The 18780-nt window shown below is 39.3% G+C and overlaps 1 protein-coding gene across 1 annotated transcript in view; it reads left to right on the forward strand.

Moving 5' to 3' along the window:
• LOC141904355 (cadherin-23-like) overlaps positions 1 to 18780 on the forward strand; it is a 159342-nt gene that overhangs the window by 122231 nt on the left and 18331 nt on the right. Inside the window, exons 16-18 of the mRNA XM_074792940.1 lie at positions 2913 to 3041; positions 4034 to 4214; positions 17509 to 17735. Coding sequence (XP_074649041.1) covers positions 2913 to 3041; positions 4034 to 4214; positions 17509 to 17735 — 537 coding nt within the window. The remainder of the gene's footprint in view (positions 1 to 2912; positions 3042 to 4033; positions 4215 to 17508; positions 17736 to 18780) is intronic.

The following is an 18780-nucleotide window of genomic DNA, read 5'->3' on the forward strand; positions in this document are numbered from 1 at the left end:
TCACCATGACTGGTTTGAGCTGGAAATTATGTAAAAATATTTGAAGCCTATAATTTAGATTTTCATTGATTGTTTCTTGATTCATGTATTTTAAAGTACTTGAAAGATTTTAAACCAGGAAATAATAAGCTTAGATTAATTCCATAGGCTAGATTAACCTTATAATCTACAAGTACTCAATCTGGTATTGAACCCCTTACAAAAAATCACACATGTGATTTTTTTAAAAACACGTGTGATTCACATGTTTAAAAATGGGACATTATCACACGTTGTGATTTTGTCCCATTTTTACACATGTGAATCACACTTGTGATACAGCCCTGAACACATGTGATCTGCAGTCATCCTCATTGTTCCAGCTCCGCACGACTGTATTCAAGAAGAAGTATAAGTACACATTCATAATGGTCAAAATTTGACCACTTCTTTCATTGGACATGATGTTTCATCCATACTTCACAATTTTCTAAAAACTCATTGCCTGAAAGGAGATCCCCATAGAGGCAAAACAAAATAAAGTTTCAAAATTACCAACGAAATGTAATAACTCACTTGTGTAAGCTTACATATTAATGGGAATTTTATTTTCAAATATTTACAGATTTACTTCGTCAATTTATACTGTTTCAGCATTTGTCCAATCTTCTTTCTAATTTGGGCCGCCGTAACCCCCAATCTACAATTCAGAACATGATCTGGAATGAGACAAAATTATAAAACACTTAAATACTACACACAATTCCAAACAATTCCAATCAATAAATCAATAACCCTAATATCAATCATTTGATAAAAACATTATTAAGTGAAACATGACAAAAATAAACGGCGCTATTGTAACACTAGCTTATAACTTTTTTCAATCAACACTTACCATAACAGGACTCAAAACCTCTTTTTCAGTAATTTGTTCCGGCTGAGTGTATACGTTTCATTCTCCATGTAGATAAATTACTACTCGAGGAAATGTACTGACTCCATAGATTAATAACGGAAAATTCCATTGTAAATGATTCATTCAAATGTAGAAAGAATTGGCAAATACTGTTCAATACCGGCTGATCATTCAGTTTAGGAATTATACAGTAGGCTTATAGTATGCAAACGAGTGTCTTTTTCCTGGACATATCGTGATTTAAAAATAGTTCATGGTGTAATCTAGGCCTACTTGTAAGCATGGACATGTTGTACTTTGCATGCATCAATAAATGAAATATTTGTAATGCATCAATCATGTCCATGAAATAAAGTTTGGATGAATTTGATTTAATTGATTGATTGGTACACGCCACTGATTTTACCGATTACAGTACATTCAATTAACATCATCGACGATAAATATTTGATGAAACACAATAATACTTGCTTTTGAGCTTGGATTCAAACACCAGACTTTTCGAACTAAGATATTAACCATGAAAATTGATTAAAAACAGCAACGACTATCCTCGAAATAATTGCAAATGGCGCCGTGCGTGCCTGCACGCTCATTCCTGTTCCTTTGCTAGCCGTCGTCAACGGTTCGAATCCCGTAAATACCTGCTGATTTTTCGAAGTCGTTTTTGAATATTTATATTTTTTTAAGAACTCAACAGAGAGTGTAAAAACATATCATAACCTTATTTTATTTATTAAGCCGAATGAAAATACAAACTCGATAGTCCGTGGACATTCGTACTTGGTTTTTGCACAGTAGGGGCGCCAGTGTTAGATAAAATCTAACCATGTGTTGAAAATGTTGAAATAATGAGTTCAGTTATGGAAATATTCTTATTCCAACATGGATTCTATGACAAAAATGCAGATGTTCATAATTTGGAACCAACATGGGAATGGTTCATATCCGAAATATTCACACTGTGTTGCAGATTGGAATAACTGATGTTAATCACATGTGTTATTCTAATGACATGTGTGATCCTAGCGGTTACACATGTGATCTGTGTTGTTGAGCCAATCACATGTATGAATCACACATGTATTTCTCAATCACACATGTATTTCAGAATCGCACATGTGATCATGTGTTATTCACACATGTGATATGCTCCACAACACAGATCACACATGTGATAGCTGGAATCACATGTGTTTTCTGTGTCTTTCACACCCTTCACACATGTTATGTGTGTTATTCACACACATAACATGTGTGAATTTTTTGTAAGGGACGATTCATCATCATAAAAGCACTGAACAAAGGGAAACATTGTAAATTTATCAGCACTGAACTGTCCACCTATGTAAGAATGGGGGAATCTTCCTGTGATTACATGTACCGGTATAGAAAAATGGCAGCTTGATTTAGTTCTACATAATTTATAGATGGAGGCTGCGGATAAGCTGAGTCGGACAGATCAATTCAAAAAGGATTTATTACTTCCATGTAATAGAATAAAATGCGTTGCCAATAATAACAATGTCTACTAGAAATCTTGTACTGCTGCAATCATAGGCTACAGTTCAGACCGATTAGATAAATAAGGAGTTATGACTTCCATATAACAGTATAATGAATGAAGACTACCTATTATCGCTACTTTGTAGCTGTATATAAACAGGGCCGTAGCAGCCATAGTGGCCAAAGCGCCCATGACTTCTACACTTTTTTGGCCGATTAAGATAATAACATAATTGTACAAGCCATTGAGGGCCCATCGACGTAGGCCCTATTGCTGTTGATGGCACATTTCATTGATTTTCATTGGCGCGGATGGTATAAAAAGTAAAAAGTAGACGCACTAAGTTCGTATAAGGTACTGTTTAAAAGTAACAAGCTGTTGAATTAGGAGGGGTAATTGAATAGAGCTATAGTCCAGATGTCATGTTTTTCACCTTACATATGTTGTATACATTCCTTGGGCTGCAGAGGTTTTGTCTTCTTAACAGATTGTGCTATTCTTTTCTAGGGCCGTATTAACATCGCTGATGGAGCTGTTTTAGATTTTGAGCAGATGAAAATGTACAATCTCCGAGTAACTGCCACTGATAATCCGAATAATGCTGGTACAAACAACAGACGACAAACATCAGTGCCGGTAATTTCAAATCCTCAATATCTGAAGGAATTTTTATGAAATGCCGGTCTATGAAGCCATCATAAATCCATTTATTGTGCATGTATGACATGTTGTCGGATCACGTAGGAAGAATCCATTTGCCTTTGGAGAATCCACCTTACAACATTGGTTATTGGTGGCCATGATTATTCTTTAAAATACCTATTTAGGCAACTATCTTATGTACAAATCGTTGGTGAGATTTTTTAGTTATGTAGGGGAACCCAATTGATTAAGGAGATTAAGAACTGGCCACCAGTCAACCATCGTGTAGGGTGGCCACCCTACACCCTACACGATTGTTGACTGGTGGCCAGTTCTTCAAGGTTACTATGCATTTTGTGTGATTGTTTTGATAAGTTACTGACAATAAAAATGGACTGTAGGTTTTGCTGATTAGATGTTATTGTTATCTCCTGTATATGTTCAAAGGCAAGGTCTCAGAAAGTTTTTTCCTGACTAAAGAGCAAAAACGGTTTCGAAATAACTGAGTGAAATTTGAGGAACTGAGGGTAACTGATAGGATTTCGGGTTCTTTTGGTCAAAGGTCAAGGTCACAGAAAGCCATTTTGTATTATTTGGATCATATACCAAGGGTTTATTTTACACACGGACAGTTCATGCGATGTACCATAGAAGCGATAATAAAATACTAATTTTCTAATAAATGAAAAAAGTTTATTAACACAAATGTTTTCGGGATTACATCCCCTCATCAGGTGAAATACAAGTGAATCAAATGATTTTTATTGTTATCGCTTCCATGGTAATTATAGAATGATTTCCCTACCTTCCAATCCAAAAAAAAAATTAGCGGATTGTAACCATACATATATTTAGTTTTGGCCTTATAACAAAGACAGATTGTGATGCCTGGAACTTTAACAATTCATAATAACATTGACTCAGATATGAGATCATTTTATAATGAAGATTTGGTCTTCGTGTAAAGTAGTTTGCATTTCTTTCAGGTAAATATTAGAGTGATTGATTTCAATGACGTCACTCCTCATTTTGAGGAATCTGAATATACAATGCGTACATTAGAGACGGTAAAAGCTCAGACTTCAATTGGACGTGTTTTGGCGTTAGACGAAGATGGTGGATTGAACGGACAGATCATGTACTACATTTTAAATAGAGATGACAAGAGTAAGTTGATGTGTTCTGTCACTGTTAGTCAGGTCAATATAACTCAAAATTGGGCTTAACGGGGAATAAATTGCAATAAAAGGTTTTTTAGGATCAACTGTGTCGATCCTTATAGAATGGTCCTGAGAGTAACTCTCCGTTAGCTCTTGGTTGCACAAATTGTAAGCAATGGATATGCACAACTGTTATATAATGCGCAAAACTTCACAGAATTTTTCCCCATTCTACTAATCAATGCTTGTCCTTGTTTCCTGACATCACAGGGAAAGCCCTTCAGAAGGGTATCACTTAGAAATCCCTCTGGAAGGGCCTTCCCAGCAGTGACATCATTATCACGAACTGTTCTACCATGTACTTGTGACTCAAAGGGAAAACCTGTTACTATGTTTTATCATCATAGTTGAACATGCTTACTACACAGACTACTATAATTTCATCTTTATCGGCTGTTTATACGTTATTGCAAATCCAAGAACAAATCGATTTTAGTGCTCAAAACTGTCACTAGCCATAGCTAGCTAAGTCGTGTGAGAAAAGAATGACCTTGAAGCCTTGACTTCCGTATTACAACTGCTTATATATTTTATTCTACACTAAAAAGATACATTATTTAACTGCGCATGCGCTGGGGGATAGAGACGTGGATGACACCGGGTTATCTAGAGTTTGCGTTAAAGGATTGAATAACCGCAATGCCTGACTGAAAGTGAACTGATAAGGAGAGTTGAGAGATAAGGATAAGGAGATCCTACATTTCCTACATCTTGCCCTACATTTCCCATTGCCTGTTTTCACATGGGCGGCTCTTATGAAACCATCCAGCCCCAGTAGTAATGATGTTATAATGCCAAGTTTCCATTTTTGACGGGGTAGATCCCTGTCATATATGACCACGATATCGCTGATTTTGTTTTTGTGTTTGCCGTAGAATTTCGTTTTTTTATTTCTTGGCTATGCCATTCTCTTAGAGCGGGTAAGTACTCATTTCCGAACCTTCGTTGAAAGTGACAGAGTAATTGTGATCTACGGTGTGCCATTTTCTGTAGTTGTTCGTTAGTTTGACCAAATTCTGGATCAAATACCGTAAAAACCGGCATATAAATCTATGCGGCATATAGGTCGAGGTCGATTTTTAGACCTACATTTCATGATTTTAACATATATCCGGCTTATAAGTCGAGTCCCTTCTCTTAGAAGAATAATTACTTGTATCATTATGTTGAATAGTTTGTTTTGATAACGATGTGCACCTTCACGCACGCCGCTGCGCGTCAGCCTGATTGCTGCTGTGTGTTAATCAATAGACTGTTACACACGCACTCAGGTATGATACACTACCATACAGTGATATAGTAGTGTGAGTCACACGCTATATATATCCTAATGTATTAAGCGCTGCTATGAGCGCGCATATATGAATACATCGTTTTAAATGAAGCTGTGTCAAAATGAAAGAAGTTTTTTTCATTAAATTACTTTATTTTTCATGAATAATTATTCAAACTGTTATAGCTGTGAGAAGATGAACACTGTCTTTTTTGTCTGGTAGAATCAATATTTCTTGTGACCTGAAAATACTTAGTAGAAATCTGTACTCGGCGTATGAGTCGAGGTCAATAATTTAGTGGTAAAATCAAGGATTAAAAACTCGACTTATACGCCGGTTTTTACGGTATATCTTTTTGGTCTAATTCTTCATTAGGTATTAATGAAATTTCACGACCAAACAATAGCTGGTTTGGTGTAAGGGGCTGGAGGTTGTTTACCTATTTTTCTTATAGCTATCTTGATGATTCCAACACACCTTTTTATGGTCTCTGAGATCTATAAAGATTTGATGTAAAATTAAGGGGGTTATGATGGGTTATGATCTACCGTTTTACTTCCGGGTTTTATTTAATAATCTAAAATGGTATTTCAATATCGATTTCTGTGAAATCTTCAGTTGATTTGGTTTTTGGGAGGAATATTTTCATTTGCACTACAGAAAATATTTCTCAAATAGGTAGGATGATCTTGATATGCTAATTAGCCATGTGCTCAAACTGCAAATTTAATCAAATGTTATTCTGCAAAAAAATATCAAATCCAATTCAATTTTACTGTATTGAATTGTTTTATTGAGCAAATTACAGAAAATTCAATTCTATTCCGCATTCAAATCAATTAGACCAAGGGAAAAGATTTATCTGAGGTATTTGTTCCTGCCAGCTCCAGTCGCTGTCTGTGCTACTCATGAAAACATGATTGAATTGTGTTAGCCAGGTATTGACTAGTCTATGAGCTGGGAGTGTATTTGGACAAATTTAACCCACAGAATGCATCATTTGCCATTTTATGAAAAGCTAACAGGCTGGCCATAGTGCCCTTGGGGCTCTTGTTTTATATTCGAATGAAATTAATTATAACTATTGACAAATCTTTTTGCCGAGAAAATAGCTGCTGCTTCAAGGATTCGAAACCACTTTAAATCGTTTGTTAGAAGATTTCAGCCACCAATCAGAATCTTCGCTACATTTGTTATAAATCAAACATGGCTTCCACATCAAACTGATTGATTAATTTTTGCTAGATTCTAGTCCCAAGAATTTCCCAGATGCCTTGGAAATTGCCTCAAATTTTAGAGGCAATTTGAAACCCCTCTTCGGCTTTGCACGGCACGGTGCTTGCAAGGGCAGAATGAGGTCAAATTGATTTCCGACTTTTTGGTTACTACTGGTGGGATCCCTGAATCTCAAATAAAAGTTTAATCTCAGCCTCCCCCGCCAGGACGGTCAGGGTGTTGTAGGTGTATACCATATATGGCAACGATTATGTACTGCAGAACCTGCGAAAGGCCCAGAGTCAGCTGTCATATTGCTGACAATCTCGATAAATGGCGCTAGTTCCACAGCACATGAACAAACATATTTACACATTTTGGGTTGTTTGTTGCCTTCTTTGAAAAATGGATGGCCCGTAAAGTCGATTGCAACGGGTGAAAATGGCCTGATGACATCTAAGCGTATTTCCGGCAATGGTGGCAGGTCTGGTGCCAGGTACGGTTTACCAAACAATCTTTTGCACGTGACACATTTATGTAGCACCTTTTTAACCAACGATCTGAGAGATGGTAACCAAAAGCGCCTGTGAACTTGGCTCACAGTCAGACCTGGGCCATGAAAGATGGGCATTTCTCACAATGAGTGTAGCTAAGTAGGAATCTTTCGGTACGAGAATAGGATTTCTGTGGGCCTTTCACACATCTGCTTTTTGCAGTTGGCCTGAGACAGCCATGTCTGTCTCTAGATATGACCATTTGTGTAATTATGGCAGGCCCTTTGGTGGATTTATTGGAGTCAATATGCTCCATGACATCAGGGAAGTGAAAGGTTTGAGCATCTTGCACCCACAATTTTTCTGCTTCGAAGATCTCGACGGCAGAGACCTCGCATCTAGCATTGTTGGGACTTGGTTTGAAAGCTTGTTTCACTATCGCTATCACGTGTAGAAGTCTCCTATATTCGTTAAACTGGTGCATGTCAATAGCATTGCTGATACGAGGCTTGGCCTCCGTGATATCTTGTGATATTTTTGTGAACGCAACCAGTGTAAAGCTACCTGTGAGTCTGTAAAGTATTGTGTGGTAATCTTGGTGTTCCTGTCTTTGTATGCTTTGTATGCTTCGATATATTGGCCGTAGCCAGCAGCTTAGACCATGGCATCCAACTGAAGCTTAGGAGTCATCCAGCAATTTTTTGCTTTGGATACAATATTCCCGTCGAGTACTATACCCGTATTTGCCAATATTTTCTATTGAATTTGGATTGATCGCCAATGGTTTTTCTATACGACCCGACCCTGCGGTATTGCATTTAGCCACCAGCAAAATCCGCCATATTTTTTCTTGGCGTTCTTGCTTATGAACGTGTTGGATTTTTTGCCAAAAAATAAAGGGATTTACCAAGTTAAGGGAGTTGTCACTCTCGTAATGGTGAGTCCGTTCGGTTTGGGGGCTATCCCTTGTTTCTTTTTTCCCAAAATAATTTAACTAATTTAATAGTAGAGATTTGTTGGTTTTCAGCCGATGTGCCCACTGACGTCTCTAATTCTATTTCAAATTGTATAGCGGAGCGGTTGTCGGCTGTACTTGCATGGTCGGCTTCCCAACTCCGTTCACCGGGGAGGAACACTAGGTCCTCCGGTCAATTGCCGGTCGCTGGTCGGTCAGCGGTTCGGCCAGTTCAGACTACAGTATCTGAACCAAGCGTGTGCGGCCACGGTAGCCGAGATACCGGCACAAGCCACCCGGCACCAGTCGGTACCGGTCCGGTCCAGTTCGGGCACCGGTCCGGTCAAGAATTCACCTCGTTCTGATATTCTGGTTCGTTCATCGGTGTGCAGTTTGTCTGATTCTGACATTCGTCGCTCCTGGGATAGAGCTCGCTCTCCCCAAGGTCCAGACGCTGTGAATGCAATAAACACGCAAGGTCTCCTCACACATCAAGGATAGATCGCGAGAGGGATAACGATTGTTATTGCAGAAAGTCAGTTGACTCATCATTCGTCGACCAGCAAAGAGATTCTAGATTCTTCTAGCAGGTCTCGATCCGGTTCGAGGGACCGTCACGGAAGTTGTCATGATCGTCGGGATACGGGAAAATTCCTGACTCAGAAGGATATCCATGTATTCGAAGAAACAGGGGACATGCCATTTAGAGCAATGATTAGTGAGTTCCACATGAGATCTCTTCCATTTATCCTCAGAACAGCCCCGTGGGTTTTCACCAAGTAGGTACTTTAGTCCAGGGGTGTTTGACTGTTCGTTTACCCAGACGACTAGTTAATAGGCACTCACATCAGGCACCTACTCAGAAACCCACACGGATGCGTTCCCGCCCACACCAGTCCTCTCGCGCTTTCTGGATCAAATAGAGAGTTCAGTCAATTGCAACTTAGTTCTGGTTGCACCATGTTGCCTGGTGCAGAAATGGTTCCTACTACTTCTCAACCTTCTGTGTGACAACCCCAGAGGATTCTTCCGAATTTCCCATCGATTCTATCTCAGGGGAACTTATGGCATCATCCGAACAGCCAGTGGGTTAATCTGCTCGCCTGGCCATTGTCCAGCGATCCTTGTCAGCTTCGGGCTTTTCAGAACAGGCTGCCTCCTTTATCGCAGGATCTAAGGGGCCATCGACTAGTACCATTTACGACGCCAAATGGGGTCATTTTGCAGATTGGTGTGCTACAGGGGAAATTGATCCATTCTCACCCTCTGTAGCTCAAATGGCAGATGTTTTACTGCATCTATTTGTAGTAAAAGGTCTGCAGGTAATGACTATTAAAGGTTACCGCTCCGCGATTTCCCATACATAGCGTGCTTCTGGATGGCCAAATGTAATAGCGGATCATCGGATATCCCAGCTAATTGCAGGGATTTCAGTTTTCTGGCCTCGGGTACCGAGGGTAGTTCCACCATGGGATCTGTCAGTAATTTTGAAGAAGTTAATGGAGGCTCCATTTTAACCACTTTCCACAGCATCATTTTGCAAATTTGTCAAAAAAGACTGTATTCTTGCTGCTCTTGGCTTGCTCGGCCCATCGTTCTGAGATTCTTGAACTTTCAGTTCGACAAGGTCATATTGTCTTCGGGCCAGCGAGGGAATTTTTTCGCTGGGGGCTGTTTTAGAGTTTTTGGCAAAGAACCAACAGCCAGGCTCGGTCGGTCATCAATGGCGAATTGAAGCCCTAAAACATCGAGTGGAACCGGGTCTTCCAAACCGTTATGTCCTTCCAAATGTTATGTCCTGTACCGGCGTTGTGTTTCTATTTAGATCACTCTGCTCCACGAAGGGGTACGTTTGAACGGTTATTTATTCTGATGTTGGATCACCTGAAGGGTGATATTTCTCGGGACACAGTGGCCAGATGGGTCTTTTCACTGATCAAGGACATTTTGTTGAAAGAGAATCTTTCCTCGGAGGGAGTTGTTTCTCATCAAGTGAGGTCTATGGCTACTTCCTGCGCAGTCTTTTCAGGTGCTCCGTTGGAAGAAGTCTGTCAGGCCGCCTTTTGGAATCTCCATTAACGTCCTTTTATTTACGAGATGTGTCAGGCCAATTAGGCTCATTAGTGTAGCTCGGGCCTGTTGTTATGGCTCAAAGTGTCCGTTCTTTCAGATCGGACTCTTTAGTAAGTAATAATTTTAGCAAGTAATAATTTTGCAAAATTCAGGGATGGGGGCCTCGAGCTGGACAGACTCACTGTGGCCAACCGGTCTTCCCTGTGCTACAGTGCTCCATTCCGTGCTTTGGTAAGTACTCTCTTTTTTGCGTTTGAGCGGTGGTTTTTCCATCTACCATTCCCACCATCCTTGTGCTAGGCTAGCCTAGCAAAAACCATAGAAGAGGGTACAATACTCGACGGAAATATTACAATGTTTTGGAACTAAAATTGTATTTCCGAGTTGTACTTAGTACCCTTTCCTATGGTGGGAATCCCGCCCAATTGACCCGCATAGCTGCATTTTTGGTTCTGTTATGCCGTAAAAAGATGGCGGATTTCCCCGGTGGCAAAATACAATACCACAGGACCGGCTCGTAGAGAAAAACCATTGGCGATCAAACCAAATTTAGAAAATATTGGCAAAAACCATAGGAAAGGGTAAGTACTACACAGAAATTTAAGTTCCAAAAATTGTAATTTTGTTCTTTGAACCGAGAATTTCTATGTTTTGGTTTTGCTTTGCGTATGCCACACACCCAAGTGCCGTTTTAGGCGTGGCATCGGAGAATATCATGAGTTGTATGGGCGGTTATGCATCGAATCCCAGCCATCTGGAGAATTCGATCTTGTGGGTTTGCATAAGTGTTATTTGGATTTTTCTCCATTCCTGCCAGTTTAGAGTCAGTGAGTATATCGTCCCACTCTGTGGCTGATTGCCATAGTTTATTTACGAATGCTTTTGCTATTACCACAACTGGAGCGATGAGATCTAATGGGTTGAATATTGAGGCCATTTGAGAGATTACAGTACGCTTTGTTATTTCATCACTGAGCGTTTTCTCGGATACTGACATCTTGTCTGTGTTTACGTCCCAGGTCATTTCTAGAGCCGGCACAGTTTCTGCACTTGTCCCTACAGCATCTAGTTCTGCTTGTCCCCTGCACGGCGTAGGCCGCGAGCGGGGGACCTTGTATCCACCTCCGTCCGTCCGTCTGTCATAGCGTCCGTTCGTCCGCATGAGCTTGTGAATGTGATTCAAGAAGAACCGTTGATCGCAGGACCATGATATTACATCGTATGATTACCCCTAGGGAGAGGATGTGCCCTATTGATTTTGGGGACCAAAGGTCAAGGTCACTACAGGTCATTCATGTGAAAGCTTGTGAACGTCATTCCCTGTAAACTCAATTCTTAAATAACCATTCATAGCAGGAAAATGATATTTCATAGTATGGTTATCCCTGGATACACTCATCATTTTTCTATACCAAAGATCAGTATCTTCAGGGGTCATTCATTCCCTACTGGCTATAGCAGGGGACATAGATACGTAGTATCGAATTGCCTTGTTTGGTTATGGTTTCGGAGTTTGAAGACCATTGTCTCGATGTAAAATTTGCTTTTGCAAGTACTTCTCGAAATTCCTTGTAGTACTGCATCTCGTCGTGTACACTGTACACGGACATCAGAAGATTGTTAACGTAGAATTTAGAATTCATATCAGAAGTAACCCACACAATCTGGACGTATCGGCCCCACTCCGCGCGGTTGCGCCACCGCGCGGGATTTACGTGAAGCAGCAAACACAAACATGGCTACTCTCTCAATTTTCAATGATAGAAATCGTGTGTGCATTTCAATTAGTTTGGCTGTTAGGGTTATAAGGCACAATATAAGTTGACGATGTGATATGACGATGTTAATTAATGATAATTCCGCAGTGAAGCTAGTCACGAACGGTGCCGATTGAGTGTACAGCTGCCAAAAACACTGAAATGTTATGAGTTGCGTAACTATTTGCAGTGAATTGCAGACGAAACATGAAGCCTTAATGGCCGTTTAAAAAAAAAATTATACCAATTGCAATTGTAAAATAAAAATGAGATAGAACCTAAGTTAAAATTCTGGCCATTTTTAAAATGTTATTACTAATTTTTCGTCAGTGCCGAACGTTTAGTTTTCCAACAATAATGAGGGGTGGTAGGTAGTCATGCAATTCAAGTCATCATTTATTACACGTTACTTCCGTGTTGTTGAAAATCTCGCGAGTCATGGACCAAACCCCATTGAACAATGTGATCTGTGTGCTGGCCACAACTGCACACAGATCACACTACACTACCCATTACACACTCAAGTACCCACAGCTTTCATATATCCATCCAAATATTTAGAGTGTCTTTCTTCCTGGGTGCATGTTTAGGTGTTCAAAGAGCACAGCAGCAAGAGTAAAGGGGCTAGATGTTGAGCCGAAAATTATCGTGATATGTTGTCCTTAAACCAGAGAAATCTTACGAAGCATCTATCTTGTTCCTGTAGTTTGATGGATAGAAATGCGATCTTGCTCGTTCTGAATTGTATTATTAGCATTGGTTGACGTCTATGACGTCATGTCAATGCTAGTAAAATGGATCAAAATTTAAAAGTCTCCAGCCTATTACAACCTAAGTACTTTTGGTGGACGTTCATTTACTGTAGTTGCTGCTTCCCTTTGGAATAACATTGATGACCACCTGCGTAGTATTCACAATGTCAACCAGTTTAAACGTTCACTAAAACGTCTACTCTTTCAACGTGCCTATACTTATTGACTATGAACCATTGCAGTGCGCCGGTGAACTTATCTTTTAAGAAACAGGCGCCTTATAAATGTTTATTATTATTATTATTATTAAAGTGTTAGTAAAAGAAAAAAGCGCTGACTCTTCTCATTTTCATAGTAATAGATAAAACAGTAGACACAGCTGAAAATGACTTAAAATAATGTTTCAATTATTCCCTACAAGATAGCATCACCAGATTTCTGATTTAACCCTTTTAAGTTCATGCTCGACCCTGGGTCGAGACGGAAAAACATTGGCTTCACATTCATGCTAGACCGAAGGTTGAGTCCCGGCGTGCGCTGTAAAAGTGTTAATAATCGTCGTTTCACCTACAGGTTTTCATCATAGCACATCATTAGACAGTAGATGGCGTTTCTGTTGATTATTCGCCGAGAAAATTTTTGGTGGTAGCAATTCATTGTTTTTGAGCAATTTTGAGTCAAAATCTGTCATTTTTTCGAAATAAATAAGGTAAAATCATGAAAACAGATGAAGTTTTATTATAAATCTTTGCTTATGATGAGTTTGGAGACAATGATTTAGAGCTAATAGACAGTGAATCCAGTGACTTTATAAAACAGTTCAGATGATATTTATGATAAAGACGACGAAAATCAAATATGAGTTTTCGAAAAGCGCAACAATGGCTGAAAATAATTGAATTCCTAGGGTAGTTACAGAGTAAAAAACTTGAACTTAAAAGGGTTAATGGCCCAAAAAGTTGTTCTATCGTATTTTTCTCGTTAGTTATCTTGTGGATGAGAGGGGGTTAAGCAATCGCCCAGTGATATGTCCACATTGACATTGGCAGTAAAGAATGGGGAATGGCCTCTTCTGAATAGAAAAATGTAAAATTATGTACCTCCGATTTATAAATATCATAGTGTTTGAATATCATTTATTCCAACTATTAGTAGCCATGGGATTAATTGGGATTAGTTCTCAGCGTCAGAATATGTATTTCTACAGCAGTGGTAGGAAGGCCTACTCGTGACTTAAACCCGTACAGGTAAGTTATATAATGGTGCGGGAACGCCTTTACTAAAGTTAAAACCATTTCATGATGTCACAAAACATTAAAAGGTAAACGTTAGGCTACCACCATGATACAATTTCGCCAATAAAGACGGATTATTTTATTCAATTTTACCAGAGTTGTTTATTGGAGGAATATCATTGTTAAGTATGCAGAGAACTATCAATAGCCATGGGATTAATTGTGATTAATTGCAGATGTTGTATCATCATTCAGTTGACTGACAGTTTATCGTAAAATTCCATCGGTTCGGCTATATTCTACGATAAGTTTTCACTTAAAGGTGCCCTGCTCGCCTCCTGCCCACTCACAAGGCGGTAGCAGCCCCTTACGCACTCGGCAGATAGATATGCTTTGTAATGCGCGCCGGGAAAAATTACTTTTATCTTTTCGATGCGATGAACACCACAACAGTGATTAAATTTACACGTTTTTTGTCATAGATTGCAATATGGCGATGGTTATTTGCCACTACTGTAGTTTTTTGGAATTGAATCGAGCGGCCTCGGTAGCTCAGTGAGATAAGGCATGATGCTGTTGCATCCACTATCAGTGCTGAGTGACAAGTGGGTTTGAGTCCTGCTGACTGCTTACAATGTGCTGGCAACACTTCAAAGGCTGTCCCGTCGTGAGGTTAAGTGAGCAATCCTATAGAATGAAAACCAAGGTCCGAACGACGTAAACAAACAAAAAGACAAACAAGCACCAACGCCGGCATCGCTCTCTGTGCGTTGTTTTGATGCGTACGTTTGTCCGGTTGATTTACCTTTTATGCATCAGTATTTTGCATTCAGAAAAATCGTTCTGTTTTTGTTTTCATTATTCAGCAATGGGGCCTAACATCGTCATAGAACATTTTCCCGCAGATGTAAAGCATTAATCACTTAATACCTTACCACAGTACATGGGCCTCTTGTTAGTTTTACTAAGTCTACCAACAGGTTCGGTCCTGGAATAGACAATCATTTGATGATGGCCTGCACTGGCGTCAAATACAATTCGTAATGGTGTAGTAGAGCTCTTTTTCAATACGGAAAAATGAGGCAAATATTAGCAATCTGTATCATCTAATACTGCCTCCAGATCTTTTAATTCCGATACTGTTTGATTTTCGATGTGCTTTTGCATGACCTTTGTATACGAGTTCATAAGCTCGATACGGTTCAAACGATTTATAACTTGTCGCAATCTTTGTTGAGACTGATGTAGGTTGTTTGGGAGTTCCTTCCAGTCGTTCCTCCAAGGCAATGGTGCCCAGCAGCAACCATCCTTGTACTGATCGAATGTTGGACTGGTATTCTTATGCAAATGAATCAGATGTTTTCGTCGAATTGCGTTGGGAATTCAGCCACGCTGTGATTCATGTAGTCGTTGAGGGTTGTGTTGTAGAAAATTAGATTATCAATGTGATTTTCTGTTTGGGATGCAGCCAAACAGTGCGTGTTGGAAGAATCATTTCTAATGTTCTAAAAACAAAACAGCCTTAGTTTCAATGTTGTACAAGTGGACCTCCTGTAATTTTATCTATCGGTTTTCCAAGAATAATAGTACAGATGGCAACAACCGATCAGAATGTCTACAATAAATCTATTCGATTCAAATTTATCTGCAAATGCCAGATTAGCTATTTCTACATAATCTAAACATTCTGACCAATGGTCGCAATGTATGGGTTTGACAATTTCGTCTGAAATTGCAACATTGATGTATTTCACACCCTCGGTAGTATTAACCCCGACTGGCGATATCGTAGATACGTTTAGTGGAGTGACCCCCGAATCCTTGGACCGTCATTGAATGCTGGCTGTCGGGTTTAAGCCCTAGTTTGTTAGCTACATCTGTTCTAATGTAACTGATCATTGACCCGTGGTCTAACAGGACGTTTGCCTGTTCAAATAATTTTTTGCTTGCATTTTCGAGAGAGATCTGACTGGTTTCTAGCAAAATAACCTCATTACGAGCAGCAACTGTATATACCACCTCACGAATTCTGGGTTGAGTGTTCACATAAGTCCGATTTTCGTTTCGCAAATGTTTGTATTGGTTCCACCAGGCGGGACGATTTTCCGATTTCAAGGTAACGCAGTTTCGACGTAGTTCCCTTTCGTGTTGACTCTCGATGACCATGCATCAGGTTGTCAGTTTCGTTGATTGTTGATCTTGATGCAGCGCGGTGTGGTGCGCTCTATCACAGACCTGACAATGGCTTGAGTTGCGGCATCTTTAGGCATAGTGCCCCGTTTTCAAACAATTTGTACATAAGTTCTTTTCCGTTTGATTTTTTCGCGTTCGTCAACTGATTTTGGACATTTCGTGGCCGTATGTTGTTGATCGTAGTATGGACATGTCGTCTCCCAGGCCGCACCTACGAAATTGCCTGTTGTTGAACTGCTCTGGTGTAGAGGTTTTCGATGAAACCGTTCTGACGTGTTCTCTCCGATGTTTTTGAGGTTTTGCCTGAATGATCTTAGGAATTTTTCTAACTCGAAGCCATCACCCTATCCTGAGGGACCTAGCTTTTCAAGGAAGCTACTAATTGGCAACTTTCTCTCTAAAGCTGTGATGATGAACAGTGCACAGGATTCAGTGTCGACACCGAGGTGAGACAGCAATGTATATTCCCATTCATTGGGTTCATGAATTGTGTTAACGCGATATAGTTCATTGTTGTTGGTGGTAAATGGTAGATATCGCGATAGTTTACAGTGTAGTTTCTTGCGCTTGCTTCTCGGTTTCGTATGTGTTTATTTTTCTAGTTTCAATTAAGCATTTGAGTTTAAGTAGATGTTTTCGTTCATGGCTTCTTCTTTCATTAGATGTTTTGATTTTGGCTGTGATCCCGTGGTCTTTTAAAATGTCTTGAATTTTCTCTGCGATGTCATTTCGTGTTTGTTGATGTAGTCGGATTTCTTCTAGGCGTCTTCAATTTCGATTATTTCTTCCTCAGACGGCGCTTCTTTTTCGGCGCTTGTATTTATTTCTTTCAGTTTTTGATCAAACGAGTGGATTGCTGCTTCGCATTTCTAGCTTCATCATGATATTTTGATGAGTTTTCTTCGTGTATTGTCTTAGAGTTGTGTGGACATTGCGTTGTGCATAAATCCTGGTCCAGTCGGCACCAGGATGTTAGCCATAGCTAGCTAAGTGGTGTGAGAAAAGAATGAACTTGAAGCCTTGACTTCCGTATTACAACTACATATATATTTTATTCTACTCTAAAAATACACATTATTTAAATGTGCATGCAGACGTGGATGATGCCAGGTTATCTAGAGATTGCGTTAAAAGATTGAATTACCGTGATGCCTGAAAGTGAAGGAGAGTTGAAGCAATAAATCAGTAGAATTTTAACCTAAAAAGTTGTTATTGTGAATAAAGTTGGCAGTGACCTGTAAAATCCGCGGTATTTTTCTTGAGTTACTCACTTACAATTTTTTGTATTTATAGATATATTTGTAATCGACATGAATAGTGGAGTGATTAGTACTCGTGTGAATTTAATCGATAAAGCACGAGATGTACCTTATAACTTAACAATAAGAGCTCGAGATCAAGGAAGTCCTCGATTGTTTGGTGATGTACAAGTTAAGATATTTATTGATGATTTGCAAGCATTTGATGGTCGTCCGAGATTCTCACATCCATTTGTGGGAGAATCAATCTGGATTCCTGAGGTAAACCTTTTATCTTTTATGTTTTTAGTGAACCAATGGTTCGCTTCTTACACCAACGGGCCAGTTGGCCTTGTGCCAATATTGCTAGAAAGAGATGTTAACAAGCCATATTTTTAAAGGGTGATAGACCCAGTTGTATTTCTTTATGCATATGATTCAAATAGCCGAACACTCGCTATTGTGCGAATTTCAGTGCGATGTGACCGATCTAAGCTGTAAAATTTTAGATAATTTGTAAAAATTTCCTCAGCTTTTATATAATTTGTCCTGACCTGGAATGACCTAAGTCTAGAATAATCATTAGCAGACGCGCATTCACTTAACACTTTGTAAAATGACAGGTGAATCCTTCCTAAAATAGATCCGGAATTATGCCATTTTGTAAAATATCAAGCTGTGTATTGACAATTACTGTTAGGAAAACAAAAGCATGTTACATTTTTAGATTCAGCTCAGCTGAATCTATTAGTATAAAACGGAGTGCTGAATTCGTGTTGACCGCTATCTCCTCCGAGTGTGAAATGATTCACGGGCTAAGGTCTGCATTATGTTGGCTGTTATAATGGCAGCTAAGTAGCAACTGACTTTGAAGGCTATTGATGAAGCCTAAATTGGCAATTCAATGCCATTTTGGGGATTTTTAGCAATGTAGGGTGACGTCATCTTAATCTACTAACGTTAACAACACGAGCAGAATTGTACAACATTTGCTGTCGAATTTACTAGTAGGCTTTTTATATATTACTGATACAACATATAATTCTTCAATAAGAAAACTACAGTACTAAGTAACACAAAGTACTACTAAGTAATAAAATTGACGAGGATTTTTCATTTACTGTGCAAAAAATTGCATGTCAATGCACGGCGTAGTTCGGAGTATTTACCGCGGAGCTGTGATGATAGCACCCTCGTTTTAGTAACACAGGAAGTTCACCAAAATCGATGAAGCCGTTAAATCTTTAGATAAAGGATATTCTCTAAATAAAAAAAGATTTGTTTGTAAATACTCAAACTAAAATTAATTATGCATATGCCCGGGGTT

This window comes from Tubulanus polymorphus, chromosome 4, assembly GCF_964204645.1.
Source record: "Tubulanus polymorphus chromosome 4, tnTubPoly1.2, whole genome shotgun sequence".
NCBI classification, from domain to species: domain Eukaryota; kingdom Metazoa; phylum Nemertea; class Palaeonemertea; order Tubulaniformes; family Tubulanidae; genus Tubulanus; species Tubulanus polymorphus.